Below are 15723 nucleotides of genomic sequence, written 5' to 3' on the forward strand. Positions count from 1 at the left end.
CGTGCTACATCCCAACCTTTCTGTACAGTTTGTATAATAGGTTGTGTCTTTCTCTTAATCATATAAATGTACTCAAACTTTCCTTCCAACTCCAAATACACCTCTGGCTATTGTTCCCACTGCGGGCAAAAATCTGGATGCAACTCCTGCTAATGCGCCAAATAAACCCATTTCTTATGGTTAAAAAATGACGAATCCAAACAAGGACCCCTATGTTTCTAAGGCCAACAAAGAAAGCACTCATGATAAAAATCTTTAGTTCAACACCAAATGCTTGGTTTATGGATATCTTGGAAAACATTCCGAGAGTTAGAACAGATGGACCACCATACTGGCTAATATTTGTCGGTCAAAACACAAGATACTGTGAAGCCATACCATATACAGTCCAAAAATATTTTAGATGTGAAAACTGCTTTGACAATATTCGTTGACAAATACCATCCAACAAAACTGACATCTGACTGTGAAAGTTCTTTCAAATCAGACGATATTAAAAACTATCTGCGTTCAAAAAAATGTAAACCAATATTTCATTGTCGACCAAAACCATTCTGCTCTGTGTGCATTGACAGTTGTATAAAAATCTTAAGAGACTTAAATCAACCACAAGGTGGTGAGTTAGATGAAATGTCATATGACGACAAATATAGACACTTCTCCATGGCAAAGATGAGACAAGTTTTAAATATTTACAATAGCCGTAAACAAAAAGGTTTGGGAAACCACTCCCCCGAAGAAATGAAAAACAACCTGACTTAGAGAAAGACTATATATTTAATAGTTTAGTCAAAAGAGACAACAAGAAAGAATGCCAGGCTTCAAACTTAAGAAAGGTGACAAAGTAAAATAGAAATACCTAACGCGACCCATATGAAAAATACTATTGACTATGACAACAATGGGAACTCGACAGGTACTCACATTCGTGTTCGTAAAAATAGAAGAAAGTATACAAGAGAATATTATGAAGTTTTATGCAAACATGGCAAAATGTACAGACTGCAAGCAGAAGATAAAACTACTATTGTCAGACCTCGTTTCAAACTTGTCAAAGTTCAAGGTGGTATACTTTCAAAGACAGTTCCTAACAAATATAAGACAACTCCTGACGAATATGCTAAAGAAGTTGAAAATGACGACTAAGCAATTCTATACCATGCGTAAACTGTCATGTAAGGTGGCATGTAGTCTTTACTTTGTCCCGTTGTTTGCGTATATCCTGAAACGAAATGTGTATGGTTTCCTTCTCCCTGAGTGTCACTCCAGTAACAATTTATAGCAAACTTAACGTTGTCTTATACATCATATCCTTTACCTTTTGTCATTCCTGACCAATCCCAATATCTATGCTTATGCCAACCTGCTTTGAGATGTACTTAAATCTATGTAGTGACTGTGTGCAGGTAAATTTTCCACCTGAAATCGTTTTACTCCCACCTGTTTCCTTTGAAGAGTTTGCACAATACAAAAACCTGTCGACTATTTGTTCCCATCACCAACACCAAACATTACTTGAGGACCTCTTGCTTCATAGATGTATAAATAGAACCTACTGGGTTCATTAAATCAAACATATGAGACATTATAGGATTGTCTCTTTTGAACTTAAAATATAGTGCAACTATTTCAGTTTCTTCTGGTTTAAGTCAGATATTTTTTATAATATAATCTTATGTTTTCAGGGTAGGTAAAGTCTTGACTATAATATTTATTTCTGTCATCTTCATAATAGTATACTATTCTCGTTTTTTCTATTGCATTATATCTTTTATATCTATAAAAATCTAATATAATGTTAGCTTTTGTTCATCTACATGTGGTGTTCTAACGTCATCTCCATAGTCATAATAGTATGGTGCTGGAGCTGGGTCAGGCAATGTCATATCTGTCATTTCATAAACTCTTAAATATTTCTTTTGTTCGTCTCCATAGAAGTTTAAGTAGCAGTTGTTGTCTAATGGAACTTTAACTTGTGTACCATCGTTCTTTTTATAGCTTACATACATTTCATTGTTATTTTCGGAATGAGTTTATACCGTGTACCATTTTCTAAGGACTGTACCAACTGCACATCTAAAATATTTGTTTTCTTCATTGAAAGAAAAGTCACCAACAATAGTTTCAATATTTTTTGTTCCAACTAAACTTTGGTATATTTCATTGACATATGTTTTATCTGCTTTATTTTCAAGGCTAACGTTTAAGTCTGTTATTTCAGAAGATGTATGTGTATGTCCCAACGGCACTTTTCCTGTTTTAAGGTTTCTTGTAAGTTTGTAATATTTGCAATGGTATGTGTATGTCCAACGTCACTTTTCCTGTTTAAGGTTTCTTGTAAGTTTGTAATATTTGCAATGGTATGTGTATGTCCAACGTCACTTTTCCTGTTTAAGGTTTCTTGTAAGTTTGCAATATTTGCAATGGTATGTGTATGTCCAACGTCACTTTTCCTGTTTAAGGTTTCTTGTAAGTTTGTTATTTCAGATATAGAATGTGTATGAGTCTTTTTAGAATATTCGTTTTCAGCTCTTGTCACTTCACTTGACATTTTATTGTCAACATATGTTTTGTCTGCTAGTTCAGGATGAGTATGTTCTTTTGTTGCATAAGCTTTGTTAGCTCTTTCTTCTTCTTTTGCTATTGCATCGTCTACATATTCTTTGTCAGCTTTGTTGCCAACATCTGCTTTCAAAAGAAGTTCATTTATAGGTTTCTCGTTTAAAGTTCCTTTTTTGGATAACAACAGTATGGTTCTTATTGTCTTGAAACAGAAACTCATCTGTCATTGGGTTTAATGTCAGTTTTAAGTTTCCTTCTTTCAATGACTCAGATATCTTAGAATAGTTTGAAAAGTTGTTTGTGTTCTTATTTAGAGCTTGTATAATGAGTTGTCGTTGTGTTGTATTTCTCTCATAGACGCTGTTTCATTTGACATTTTTATTCTAGATAAAATATGCTTCCAATAGAAAAAGAAAATTCAAGAGTTGCTACAACTAAACCATTAGATGAACTTTTTACTAATGTCGGTCAAAAGTTTGAGACAGAGACCGTAAAGCATGAAGGCTATCGTTTTGACTACCCATTAAGATGGCTAAGAGACCCATCTGTCACAAAAGCTATTGCTTTCGTAGAATGAAGTTTGTGTCTGTAGAAATAAAAGTTTTCCATTTATTGTAAGGTTTCATATAGATTATATATCTGAAGGGAAACGAAAAATGTGGGAAGAAATTGAGCTAATACAAGTTGACCTTTCATCTTCTCTACAGACTGCGTTAAAAAATATAGAAGATAAAATAAATTCATGTTATGCAAAATATGCTGATGAATATGCAAATACCGAGAGCACACTTTATGTGAGAATTGTATATGACAAACAAAATTCACAAGTGTCATTTCAAATCTACGAAGACAATCAAAGAAAGACGAACAAAATATATACAGAATTCACTGCAATGTCATGGTATTATTTGCAAAGAATGTTAAATCAGAAAGTCGAACTTCCTTTAGCAAATATTTACAGTCGATATGCAGAGATGAACCATATTTATTTAAAGATGTTTTCGACCCAGCTGCTATTATTGTTCATGCTTCATTTTCTGGCGCCCAAAACTCTTTCTTATGCTTGGCAAATGACTTTTACGAAAAACCTACAAAGTTATACGAACCACCAAGTGGAAGTATTCAGACTTTCAAGTATGGTTTACTACAGATGGAAGAAAAAGAATAATTCCATTATACCATGCGTTTTACTTAGAACTTAGTTTCATATACAACTACTATCGAACGGTAAAAATATAATTTTTTAATACGGTTGAGGTGTTGGATTTGGTTGCCAACTAGACTGTGGTGCAGGTTCAGGCTGTTGTATAACAGGAGCTTGCTCTTCTGGTTCAGGTCTTTAGGTATAATACCAACGAACTGACCTACTCTTTACCAATATTTTTGACACCGTTCCAAATTCCTCTTCCTACGGTTTTTATTCCATCCATATACCTCTTCCAACATTTCGAAAGAAGTTTCCTATCTTACTGAAGAAACCCATTTTACTATATGTAAAAATCTAATGTCCGCCTAGTCTCTTACGTTTCCTGTTGAGTTCATAGCATTCTTTAACTGGAGCTCATACATTCTGTTTCTCCTCTGGTAGAAAACATATTCTGGGTCAACTCCTGTGTTCGCGTCATCTGCATAAAGTTGTTTATATCCCACTTCAGGGTTTGTATAAAACTCTTTCCATCTCATATTTGCATACCATGGTGGCAACCTAACGCAGCGTCATTTGACATGGCAGTTTGCATTTGTACATCTGTTGGCACTTGACCATAGTTTGCCATTGCAGTTTGTATTCTAACTTCATTTGGAATATTCTCTGGGTTTGGTTGTCCAGGTTGCTGTGCATTCGCTAAGTTCTGTGCGTCCATTTAATATTAGATAAAAATATCTCTTACGAGTACATATACTGAACATTTGCAGGCATTGGTTCATCTTCATATTCTCTGTACTTTTCTGCCACGTCAAATAAATAAATGACACAATGGAAAAAACCTAAAACTAACAATCCGATTTCAAACCACATTTACTTACTAATAAAATTTCTTTATTGTGACACTTTCTCCAGTTTATAGGACTTCTCATATTCTATCTTTTATCGTATCTAAACTCATAGTCATGTATGTCCTCTAACCATCTCATGACACTTTCCAAACCACTTTTATCGGATGTAAAGTAAAAGCATGGATGGTTATGTAAAACGTCTAAAGTTTCTAAAGAGTCTCTCAAAGTCCAGTCTACTTGGTATTGAAAATCCCATGTGTTAAAGAACGGCGGGTCCACTATAAAGAAAATATTTTCCTTGTCTTTATATTTTTCATACAACTCTGTCCAACGACATCTCACAAACTCTATACCTCAATATATTTTTCAATGTCCTCTTTGAAAACATTTGTATAGTTAAGATATAAAACTTTTGACATAAGTGTTTCAATGTCATGAACTCTTATAGCACCACTATATAATAGTCTAGCAGATATATATCCCAGTCTATATATTCTGCTTTTTTCAAAACCTCTCTCACAATATTTTTTCTTATCTAATGGTATACGTTCCATCTTACCTATAGGTATCTTTTCTTTTAACTCTTTCAATATATTGTTTGTGTCTGGAATATGTTTGAGACGGTCCATATAGTTGTCGAAGTCATTGCATATAATCTTTGAGTCTGGGAATATTGTATGGCACAAATGGGATATATAGAAACCTCCACCGAACAAATCTACAAATGTTAGACCATTCGGTAGTTTCTTAAGTTCTCTCAATAATATCTTTACATCTACTCTTATTTCCAAAGAACGGTAACGGTGGTTTTGTAAAATTCATTTATATATAATAATAAAAATGTTTTTACCCGAAAAGTGACAGAAAAGTGACAAAACATGAAAACATATATAATTTGTGAAAAGTGAAACATTATATAATGTTTTCGACCCAGAAGACTAACAATTTTCCGAATAAAAACTTCATTTATACTAAACATCTTCGGGGCTAGAGGGCACGAAGTGCCTGGAAGCCCCACTGCCTTTTTTTTTTTTTTTTTTTTTTTTTTTTTAAAATAAATAAGATAAAGGTTAAATAAATAAAAAGATTTTTATTTTATATCAGTATTGAGAAGAAGTAACAGCTGACACTTGGTAGACAACTTCTTTATGTCTAGAAAATTCTATCTTGCCTTTTATTTTTTTCTCGCTGTGAAACGTATTCGGTCATTTTTTTAAAAATTAATTTTTTGTTAGAGATAAGAGCTAAAACTCGGTACAAACTTCTTTATGTCTAGAAAATTCTATCTTGCCTTTTATTTTTTCCGCTGTGAAACGTATTCGTTCATTTTTCTAAAAATTAATTTTTTGTTAGAGATAAGAGCTAAAACTCGGTAAACAACTTCTTTATGTCTAGAAAACTATCTTGCCTTTTATTTTTTTCTCGCTGATGGTTTGTTATTTTTTTTTTGTTAGAGATAAGAGCTAAAACTCGTAAACAACTTCTTTATGTCTAGAAAATTCTATCTTGCCTTTTATTTTTTTCTCGCTGTGAAACGTATTCGGTCATTTTTTTAAAAATTAATTTTTTGTTAGAGATAAGAGCTAAAACTCGGTAAACAACTTCTTTATGTCTAGAAAATTCTATCTTGCCTTTTATTTTTTTCTCGCTGTGAAAGTATTCGGTCATTTTTTTAAAAATAAATTTTTTGTTAGAGATAAGAGCTAAAATCGGTAAACAACTTCTTTTATGTCTAGAAAATTCTATCTTGCCTTTATTTTTTTCTCGCTGTGAAACGTATTCGGTCATTTTTTTAAAAATTAATTTTTTGTTAGAGATAAGAGCTAAAACTCGGTAAACAACTTCTTTATGTCTAGAAAATTTATCTTGCCTTTTATTTTTTTCTCGCTGTGAAACGTATTCGGTCATTTTTTTAAAAATTAATTTTTGTTAGAGATAAGAGCTAAAACTCGGTAAACAACTTCTTTATGTCTAAGAAATTTCTATCTTGCCTTTATTTTTTTCTCGCTGTGAAACGTATTCGGTCATTTTTTTAAAAATTAATTTTTGTTAGAGATAACTAAAACTCGGTAAACAACTTCTTTATGTCTAGAAAATTCTATCTTGCCTTTTATTTTTTTCTCGCTGTGAAACGTATTCGGTCATTTTTTAAAAATTAATTTTTTTGTTAGAGATAAGAGCTAAAATGGTAATCAACTTCTTTATGTCTAGAAAATTCTATCTTGCCTTTTTATTTTTCTCGCTGTGAAACGTATTCGGTCATTTTTTTAAAAATTAATTTTTTGTTAGAGATAAGAGCTAAAACTCGGTAAACAACTTCTTTATGTCTAGAAAATCCTATCTTGCCTTTTATTTTTTTCTCGCTGTGAAACGTATTCGGTCATTTTTTTAAAAATTAATTTTTTGTTAGAGATAAGAGCTAAATCGCGTAAACAACTCTTTATGTCTAGAAAATTCTATCTTTTATTTTTTTTCTCGCTGTGAAACGTATTCGGTCATTTTTTTAAAAATTAATTTTTTGTTAGAGATAAGAGCTAAAACTCGGTAAACAACTTCTTTATGTCTAGAAATTCTATCTACTTTTTTTCTCGCTGTGAAACGTATTCGGTCATTTTTTTAAAAATTAATTTTTTGTTGAGATAAGAGCTAAAACTCGGTAAACAACTTCTTTATGTCTAGAAAATTCTATCTTGCCTTTTATTTTTTTCTCGCTGTGAAACGTATTCGGTCATTTTTTTAAAAATTAATTTTTTGTTAGAGATAAGAGCTAAAACTCGGTAAACAACTTCTTTATGTCTAGAAAATTCTATCTTGCCTTTTATTTTTTTCTCGCTGTGAAACGTATTCGGCTTTTTAATTAAATTTTTTTTTTTTTTGTTAGAGATAAGAGCTAAAACTCGGTAAACAACTTCTTTATGTCTAGAAAATTCTATCTTGCCTTTTATTTTTTTCTCGCTGTGAAACGTATTCGTCATTTTTTAAAAATTAATTTTTTGTTAGAGATAAGAGCTAAAACTCGGTAAACAACTTCTTTATGTCTAGAAAATTCTATCTTGCCTTTTATTTTTTTCTCGCTGTGAAACGTATTCGGTCATTTTTTTAAATTAATTTTTTGTTAGAGATAAGAGCTAAAACTCGGTAAACAACTTCTTTATGTCTAGAATTCTATCTTGCCTTTATTTTTTTCTCGCTGTGAAACGTATTCGGTCATTTTTTTAAAAATTAATTTTTTGTTAGAGATAAGAGCTAAAACTCGGTAAACAACTTCTTTATGTCTAGAAATTTTATCTTGCCTTTTATTTTTTTCTCGTGTGAAACGTATTCGGTCATTTTTTTAATTAATTTTTTTGTTAGAGATAAGAGCTAAAACTCGGTAAACAACTTCTTTATGTCTAGAAAATTCTATCTTGCCTTTTATTTTTTTCTCGCTGTGAAACGTATTCGTCATTTTTTAAAAATTAATTTTTTGTTAGAGATAAGAGCTAAAACTTTGCAGACAACTCCCCCATGTCTAGCAAATTTAACATTGGTCTCCCATTTTTATATATTTGGTTTAGAATGTTCGAAAATGCGTAATATGGTCATTAATATTAATTGAAAAGAACCTTGAATTAATTCAATCTGATCTCACAAAATATTTTAAATTACAAACTTTGTATTTTGAATAGATAATTAGTATTAAACTCAAATAACTAGTTTATTTTTGAATAAAAATTATTTGAATTTATTAATTTTGTGAATTTTCCTTCACAAATTAAGTTTAAATATCTTATTTGCCATCTAATTATAAATACAATGAAACATATTCGAAATTGAAAAGAATGACTTTTTCTGTTCTTTCAATCATTCAATTTGAATTTTGCAATATTGGATTTCTCATTAAATAGCTATTAAAAAACAACAAGCAATTTAACTTACATTCAAATTTATTTGTGTTTATTCAATCTTCTCAAAACTTATAATTTTCGGCTATAAGATTATATTATATAATATAATAAACCTATAATAGTATCATTCTTTCAATTATTTGAAGAGAAAACCGAAAATCTATTTTCGGTCTATAATATTTTAAATGCAGAATTAAATTCATAAAGAGCATTTGAATTTAAGTTGTTTTTGTCTCATGATATACTAATTTATGATCTGAAGAATGCCATCACAATTTTTTCGTACTTTTTTTTGTGAGAATTAAGATTTTTAAGAAGAAATAAAAAGAACACTAATAATAGAATCAACAACATCTTTTCTCTTCGTAAAAGTATATTGTTTTCAACCAAAAATAAAATGAAGACCACCATCTTTTCACCTAATCACGTTCCTGTGAGATCTCTTTGCCAAGAATTACCAGGCACAGCAACAGAGGGATACTCTCCAATATACAGAAATAATCACTGCTTTTTAGATGGCGGTGAATTTATTTCAACTTTCAGATGTTGTCCACATGTCGAAACAATGCCCGATCTGATCAAAACATCAGCTGGAAAATGGCCAGATGAGCCTGCTGTTGGTGAACGTGCTAAAAATCCAGACGGCACAATGGGTGAATACAAATGGCTCCCATATCGCGATTTTTATCAACAAGTTCTCGCTTTTGGCCGCGGTTTATTAGAGATGGGCCTCAAGAGAGGTGACCACATTGGTATTTATTCATCCAATTCCATCTGGTGGGAAACAATTAATTTTGGTGCCGGATCTGTTGGTATTTGCATTGTTCCAATTTACGATTCATTAGGTCCTACAGCAGCCGAGTTCATTATTGAGGATGCTGGCTGCTCAGTTATTTTTACATCTGAATATAAACTTCCACAATCCATTGAAATTTCCCACAAAACAGGAATCGTCAAGAAGATCGTTCAGATGTCCGACAAGGTTCCAGGGCAGTCACTTCCAAATGTCGAATTTGACTCCTGCCAGCATGTTTTGGAAATGGGTCGCAATTCTACACAAAAGAACGAATTCTCACTCCCAGATGACGATGCCATCATCATGTACACAAGTGGTTCAACAGGAACCCCAAAGGGTTGCCCACTTACACAGAAGAACATCATTGCTGGCGCTGCTTCATTCGTTCAGCTTGGTGTTGGTGTTACTCCTGACGACTGCTACCTCTCCTTCCTTCCTCTCGCCCACATTTACGCCGTTGTTTGCGAATTGATCGGTTTTGCTCATGGTGCTCATATTGGCTATACAAGAGGTGTTGTTATAATCTCGTAGAAGATATCCAGATGCTTAAGCCAACAGCCATGATCGTTGTTCCACGTTTACTCAACAGAATTTCAGAGGAATGAAATCCCAAATTGAAAAGAAGCCAAAGTGGCTCCAATACATCATCAACAAAGCAATCGATTACAAGGCTAACCAGATCCTCAATGGAAAACCAACATCTTGGATTCTCGACCGTCTTATTTTCGATAATTTCAGACAAGCTCTTGGTGGCAAGCTACGTCTTGTTGTCAATGGCGGTGCCCCAATCATGGATAACGTAGCCAGATTCTGCGCTGCCGCTCTTACACCGAATATCATCCAAGGATATGGTCTTACAGAAACAGCTGCTGGGGTTCTTGTCCAGGAAGTTCCTCTCTGGGACACAAAGTCCGTTGGCGCATGTGGTTTGGCCTGTGAAATCAAACTCAATGCGGTTCAGGAACAAATTACGACGCCAAAGGCAAGAATCCAACCGGCGAAATTCTTGTTCGCGGTCCAAATATCTTCAAGGGCTACTACAAGCTCCAGATCTTACAAAGGAAGCCTTCGATGAAGATGGCTGGTTCATGACAGGCGATGTTGCCACTCTTAACGACGACATGCACTGCCAATTATCGACAGAATCAAGAATCTCGTCAAGCTTTGCCAGGGCGAATACATTTCTTTGACATCTCTCAACGAAATTTACGCTTTCTGCGAAAAAGACATTATTCGTTTTCGTCTACCGCCGATCCACAAACGATTTCCCAGTTGCTCTTTGTGTTCCAAAGAAGGAAGTCGTAGATGAATGGAAGGCCAAAGGAATCAACGATGTTGTCAACAGCAAGGAATGCAAGGATGAGCTCATCAAGGCACTCGAAGATGTTAAGGACAAATACCACCTTAGAGGTTTCGAAAGAATCCAACGATTTTTGATCGACCTCGAAGAGCCAACAATTGAAAATGGCCTACTCACACCATCAATGAAGCCTCAATACGCTGCATTGAAGGCGAAATACGAGCAAAAGTTAATTGCTCTCTATAATGAATAAATTTATTTCGTTAATTATTGAAAATAAATATCTATTGATATTAATTGTTAATTTTTATTGCTATTTAATAACTTAAAACTCTTATAAATTATAATTACGGTGAATTTTCCAATAATTTTATCCGAAAAATAGAATATTTAGCTGTAATTACATTAAGTTTCACTTGCACTTCCTTACAATACGACAAATACGATATTAAAATTGTTTTATTTGGATAAAAATCTTTCTCCAATGAATAAAAGTGAAAAAGTTATTGAGAAAAGTCTGATAGAAATATGAACTCTATATCAATTTTTAGTGAGTAAATTATTACTGACTTAATAACGTCATTAACTTATGATTTTATAACAAATTTGAGTAAAATAAAAAATCACATTGAAAAATTTGAATGAGATACCGTTTTCTTAACGAATTTTTCATTATTTATACCCCAAATACATTAAACAATCAAATAACTCAAGATTTATAAAAATTGAGAAGGTTTGGTTGAACTAATTAGACGCAAAATTTTTGAATCAACATTTTGATAGGATTTCATACATAGGAAATAATATACAACATAAATACCAAATATTTTAAACAGGAAATCAACTTTGATTTTGGGGATAATCCTAAATTGAGAGAGCGATCTATGGTCCTATTTTTTTTTATTATTTTTTCTGCTATGTCCATCAACGATGCTTTCATTACAAGAATAATTAAAAGTAGATTCGGCGCAGGCAAGAAGGATAAGAAACAGCAATTGCACTTTGATGCACAGAAATAACAGACATTTTATTCCAAGGATCAGAAGTCCTTAAGAACGACCCAATTCTCTTGAAGCTTCCAGCCAATATCATAAATAGTTGGTGACCTTCACGGAAATATCGATGATCTCCTCAGAATCTTTACGCGTTGTGGTTATCCATCAGAAACGAATTATATTTTCCTCGGTGACTACGTAGATAGAGGAGAAAACTCATTAGAAGTTTTCTTACTTCTTATTTCCCTTAAGATTCGCCATCCAAATAACATTTATCTCCTTCGTGGAAATCATGAATCAAATTCAATGACAGGAATCAACGGTTTCAGAGAAGAAGTCAGAAAGAGACTTAACAAGCAGATGTATTTTCAAGTTCTTGGACTGTTTCAAACACTTACCAATAGCAGCTGTTATAGATAACCGCGTTTTCTGCGTTCATGGCGGAATATCGAAGGACCTTCATAAGGTCGAACAGATTGCTGCTCAAAAGAAGCCAAACGATATTCCATTAACAGGAATCATCGCAGATATGCTCTGGTCCGATCCAATTGACGAAGTAGATACATTCCAACCTAGCGACCGTGGCGTTGGAGCTCTCTTTGGAGCTAAACCACTCGTTAAATTCTTAGAAGACAACAATCTTGAACTTCTTGTTCGTTCTCACGAATCCTGCAACAAAGGATTCAACTGCCCATACGAGGGATCAGCTGTTGGAAGCCACAGTCTTCTTACAATCTTCAGCAGTTCGAATTATTGCGATGAATTTTAACGATGGAGTTCAGTGTTTCCACAAGACGGAGATTACCAAATTATATCATTTACACATGGCAAACATGTTAGATTCCTTTTACCAAAGTGGGCTATCACAACTCCAACACCAGATAAGCCACATTTACACCAGGAAGAGGAAATCACTCCAATTCCAAATGAAGATTTGTTACCTCTTGCAGCTTAATTTTTGTTTTTTATTCTTAATTATTCATAAAAACTTAATCATGTGCGATTCACTCTGTGTCTGTTAATTAATCCATCTTTTTTTCTCTTTGGCCTAAGAAATATATCATTTTGGCATTATAATTTTTAAAATTTCAAAAATTTTTTATTGTTAATTCTCATGATATCTTAAATATATCAGTTTGGCCAAACTGGAAGAGATTACTCTAAATTCTATCAACAATACCAAGTCTGTATATGCTTTCTTTTATTAAATTTTTTTATTGAATATCACACAAACGCTTGGATAACACATAACCATTGGGTCATCACAATGTGCTATCTACTTTATGATTTTATCAAATATTTCAATAAAATGAAAAATATATAAGATCAAATAAAGTTTGCAAAACTCTTAACATTAAAAATTTTTGGAAACCCTGGAGGAATCTTGATCGAGCAAGTTTGGAGTCTCCCTCTTACAACCTTTGATCAATTTGAATCATGTTAACTTGATATTAAGATTTGTTAGCAACCAATGAGTTGTAAAATGCAACCATACGTATGTATTGACTATTAGTTTTCTTATTTATTAGAATAATTTTCATTATTCAGTTAAATATCTTCAAATTACTTAATTGTTCAGTAATCAATTAAGTTGAAAAAATATTGAATAACCAATTGTTATCAAAGTTAAAAATAAAATATTATGAAAAAATTATTTTTGTTAAAATCAAAGATTTTGGAGGTGAATTATTCTCATATTGGTCTTATAACATGATCATGGTAAAAAACTTTAATACATAAAAAAATATTTGGTAAAAATTAAAAAAACAAACAATTGAACAAAATCTAGCCCATATTTTCATCAAATTTAATTTTCAAAGATAGTTAGCGACATCTAAAATAGTATTAGAACTAACAAGTGATCTTATTCATTCCATATTATAGAGTTGCTTTTGATTTTAATTTATAATCAAATGCTAATCTATGTGATAGGAATGAAAATGCAGAAAAATGATAGCTAAAACATATAATTATATCTTGTATGTGTGAATATTCTCAGCGTTTTATCAGAAGATTTTAATCCATTGGGAAATTCAAGATAGAATCAAGGAAAAACACCTCTTCACTGGGTATCATGTTGTAATTTCTGATTTTTCATGCACTAAATAAATGAATGCAAAGTTTTCTTTAGTGTGCTGCCTATGAAATTGCGAAATTTTGATCTGATTATCATAAATTTCATCAAGGAGTACTTTTACATTTTTAACATCAAAAAAGTGACATCACGTCATCTTTTGTGAATTTTAATGTCTGGATTACCCGGACCTGAGCCACCACAAAAACCATTAGGGGCTCAGTTTAATCCGCAAATACTACAAGTGATGCGATATATCAGTTCGATAAATCTAAATCCTGATAAAAAAGAATTATTACTCAGAACAAATGCTTGGTAATCAGCAAACTGCAGTGCCTACACCAGTCCAAATGCCAGGTGCTCCTCTAGTTCAGATTTCAAAATCCAATTATTCTCCAAAACCAAATAAAAATCTCAATCCCAAATTCAGAAAGATATTCCAAAGACTTCACCAATCACATCGGAACCTACACTCAATATAAATAGCAATGATTCAGCAGATGACGCAGTTTGTTCATTAATAAATTTTAATTCTTTCCAAAAACAGAAAAATAAGGTACTCTATGAACTGTCAGGCGTTGGTTTATATTGACAAGTCCAAGTTAAGGCGAAATTCGTCATTCGAACAAGGCCATTTGTTTATGAACAAGAAATTTGTACAATCAACATATTTTTCATATTTTTTGACGCACGCACACATCGCGTTGACAAGAGTAAATTAAAGACAATGGATCCATCGATACGTACGATGCAGAACTGGAAATCCGGATGTAAATCTTATCTCATTGATCCAGACCCAGACCATTCAAATCACCGAGAAACGACTTCACTGACTACGTCTGTAATACAAATTACAAGTCAGCATGTCTTGGAGACGAAGGTCAAACCGCATATCCTCCTAGAGACAATGCTCCAATAGAAGCACAAGCTCCTCAACTAGAAATGAACGTAATGACTGATGAACTTACGATAGATCACCTCAAATTGCTTGCAGCAATGAATGGACGCAGCAAAGAAATATATTCGCGGTCAATTACCAATGAAGTCATAGACAATCCGCGGAAACACGAAATGAGCTACGAGAAACTATCAGGCTATGGGAGACACTTCTTCGTTTACAGACCTTTAATTTCTCCGCAAACGACTTCTTTCGACCAATTAGATTTCCATCAATATCCTTACATGATTTCGCATATTATAGCTATCTTACATACATTTTGGAGGCTCAATGGCCCCGATTCTTCCGAAATTCAGTTATCAATTTCAATCGGCCTTGCCAAGCTCATTCCACTCATTAGGGAAGCCGTAAAACGTCAAGATTTAGAGTTCCACTTAGTTTGTCTAACTCATTGCCTTGCTTTTCTTTATTATGTTTCACAATTGTTTAAACTCTCTCAAACCTCGAAGATTATCCGCGAGTTATACCTTTGCATGCAAGTTTCGATGTTTTCAAGCGTTTCTGCCATGATAGCCACATGATTAAACTGAATTAAAGATGTTTCTTGAGTGGATTTGGTGGAAGCATTTCGCACCATATATCAAGCACGGAATGCATCCCTTGGCATGATAATCCACAAAGAAGAGTATTTTCAGATTGCTACCGAATGGCTCTCTCAAAAATTGTCAGAGAGTTCTAATTCAGAGAGCTCTCTCAATTTCACAAGGAAAGTCACTTTTTGGGGTGAACTTCATGGTTGATGAAGTAGATAACGTACTAAATTATTGTCACTCGATCAATCAGTGGCAGCGGTGAGACAGCCACCTAAGATCATTCCATCATTCTTCCCTTCTCTGATACTACTGGCCTGAAGGAGACCTCTGGAGAACCAAATCCTTAAAGAGCAATTGATCACACAGTCTCAATCTGAGAGAGTAAACAGAGATGTGTATTTATATGAAGATTTGGTTCTGTTCTTCAGGCCAGTAGTTTGAATGGAGAATGATGGAATGTCTTAGGTGGCTGTCGACGCATGCCACTGATTGATCGAGTGACATAATAGTAGGTTATTCCTACTTCATCAACCCATAGGGATTAAAATGACTTTCCACTTGTGAAATTGAGGGCTATGGAACTTAGAGAACTTCCTCTGAGCAAGTTTTGAGAGAGCCATTCG

At 33.2% G+C, this 15723-nt stretch overlaps 1 protein-coding gene across 1 annotated transcript, besides 4 other annotated features; it reads left to right on the top strand.

Annotated features, from left to right (window-relative positions):
• Nucleotides 1–5608: part of a mobile genetic element that runs on past the window's edge.
• Nucleotides 5509–5608: a terminal%2Cinverted (terminal inverted repeat of Maverick-3 transposon ID:TVAGG3_0284570).
• Nucleotides 5609–7795: 2187 nt separating this feature from the next.
• Nucleotides 7796–8621: a mobile genetic element.
• Nucleotides 7796–8621: a terminal%2Cinverted (terminal inverted repeat of Banshee-A1 transposon ID:TVAGG3_0284620).
• Nucleotides 8622–8832: 211 nt separating this feature from the next.
• On the top strand, nt 8833–9771 carry TVAGG3_0284630 (decanoate-CoA ligase protein; the record flags this gene model as incomplete). Its single annotated transcript, XM_051228943.1, has 1 exon — nt 8842–9771. One exon carries the CDS (start codon nt 8842–8844, stop codon nt 9769–9771), a length of 930 nt encoding a protein of 309 aa, XP_051098673.1.
• Between the last annotated feature and the right edge of the window lie 5952 nt (nt 9772–15723).

This window comes from Trichomonas vaginalis, chromosome V (genome assembly GCF_026262505.1).
Source record: "Trichomonas vaginalis G3 chromosome V, whole genome shotgun sequence".
Lineage (NCBI taxonomy): Eukaryota > Parabasalia > Trichomonadida > Trichomonadidae > Trichomonas > Trichomonas vaginalis.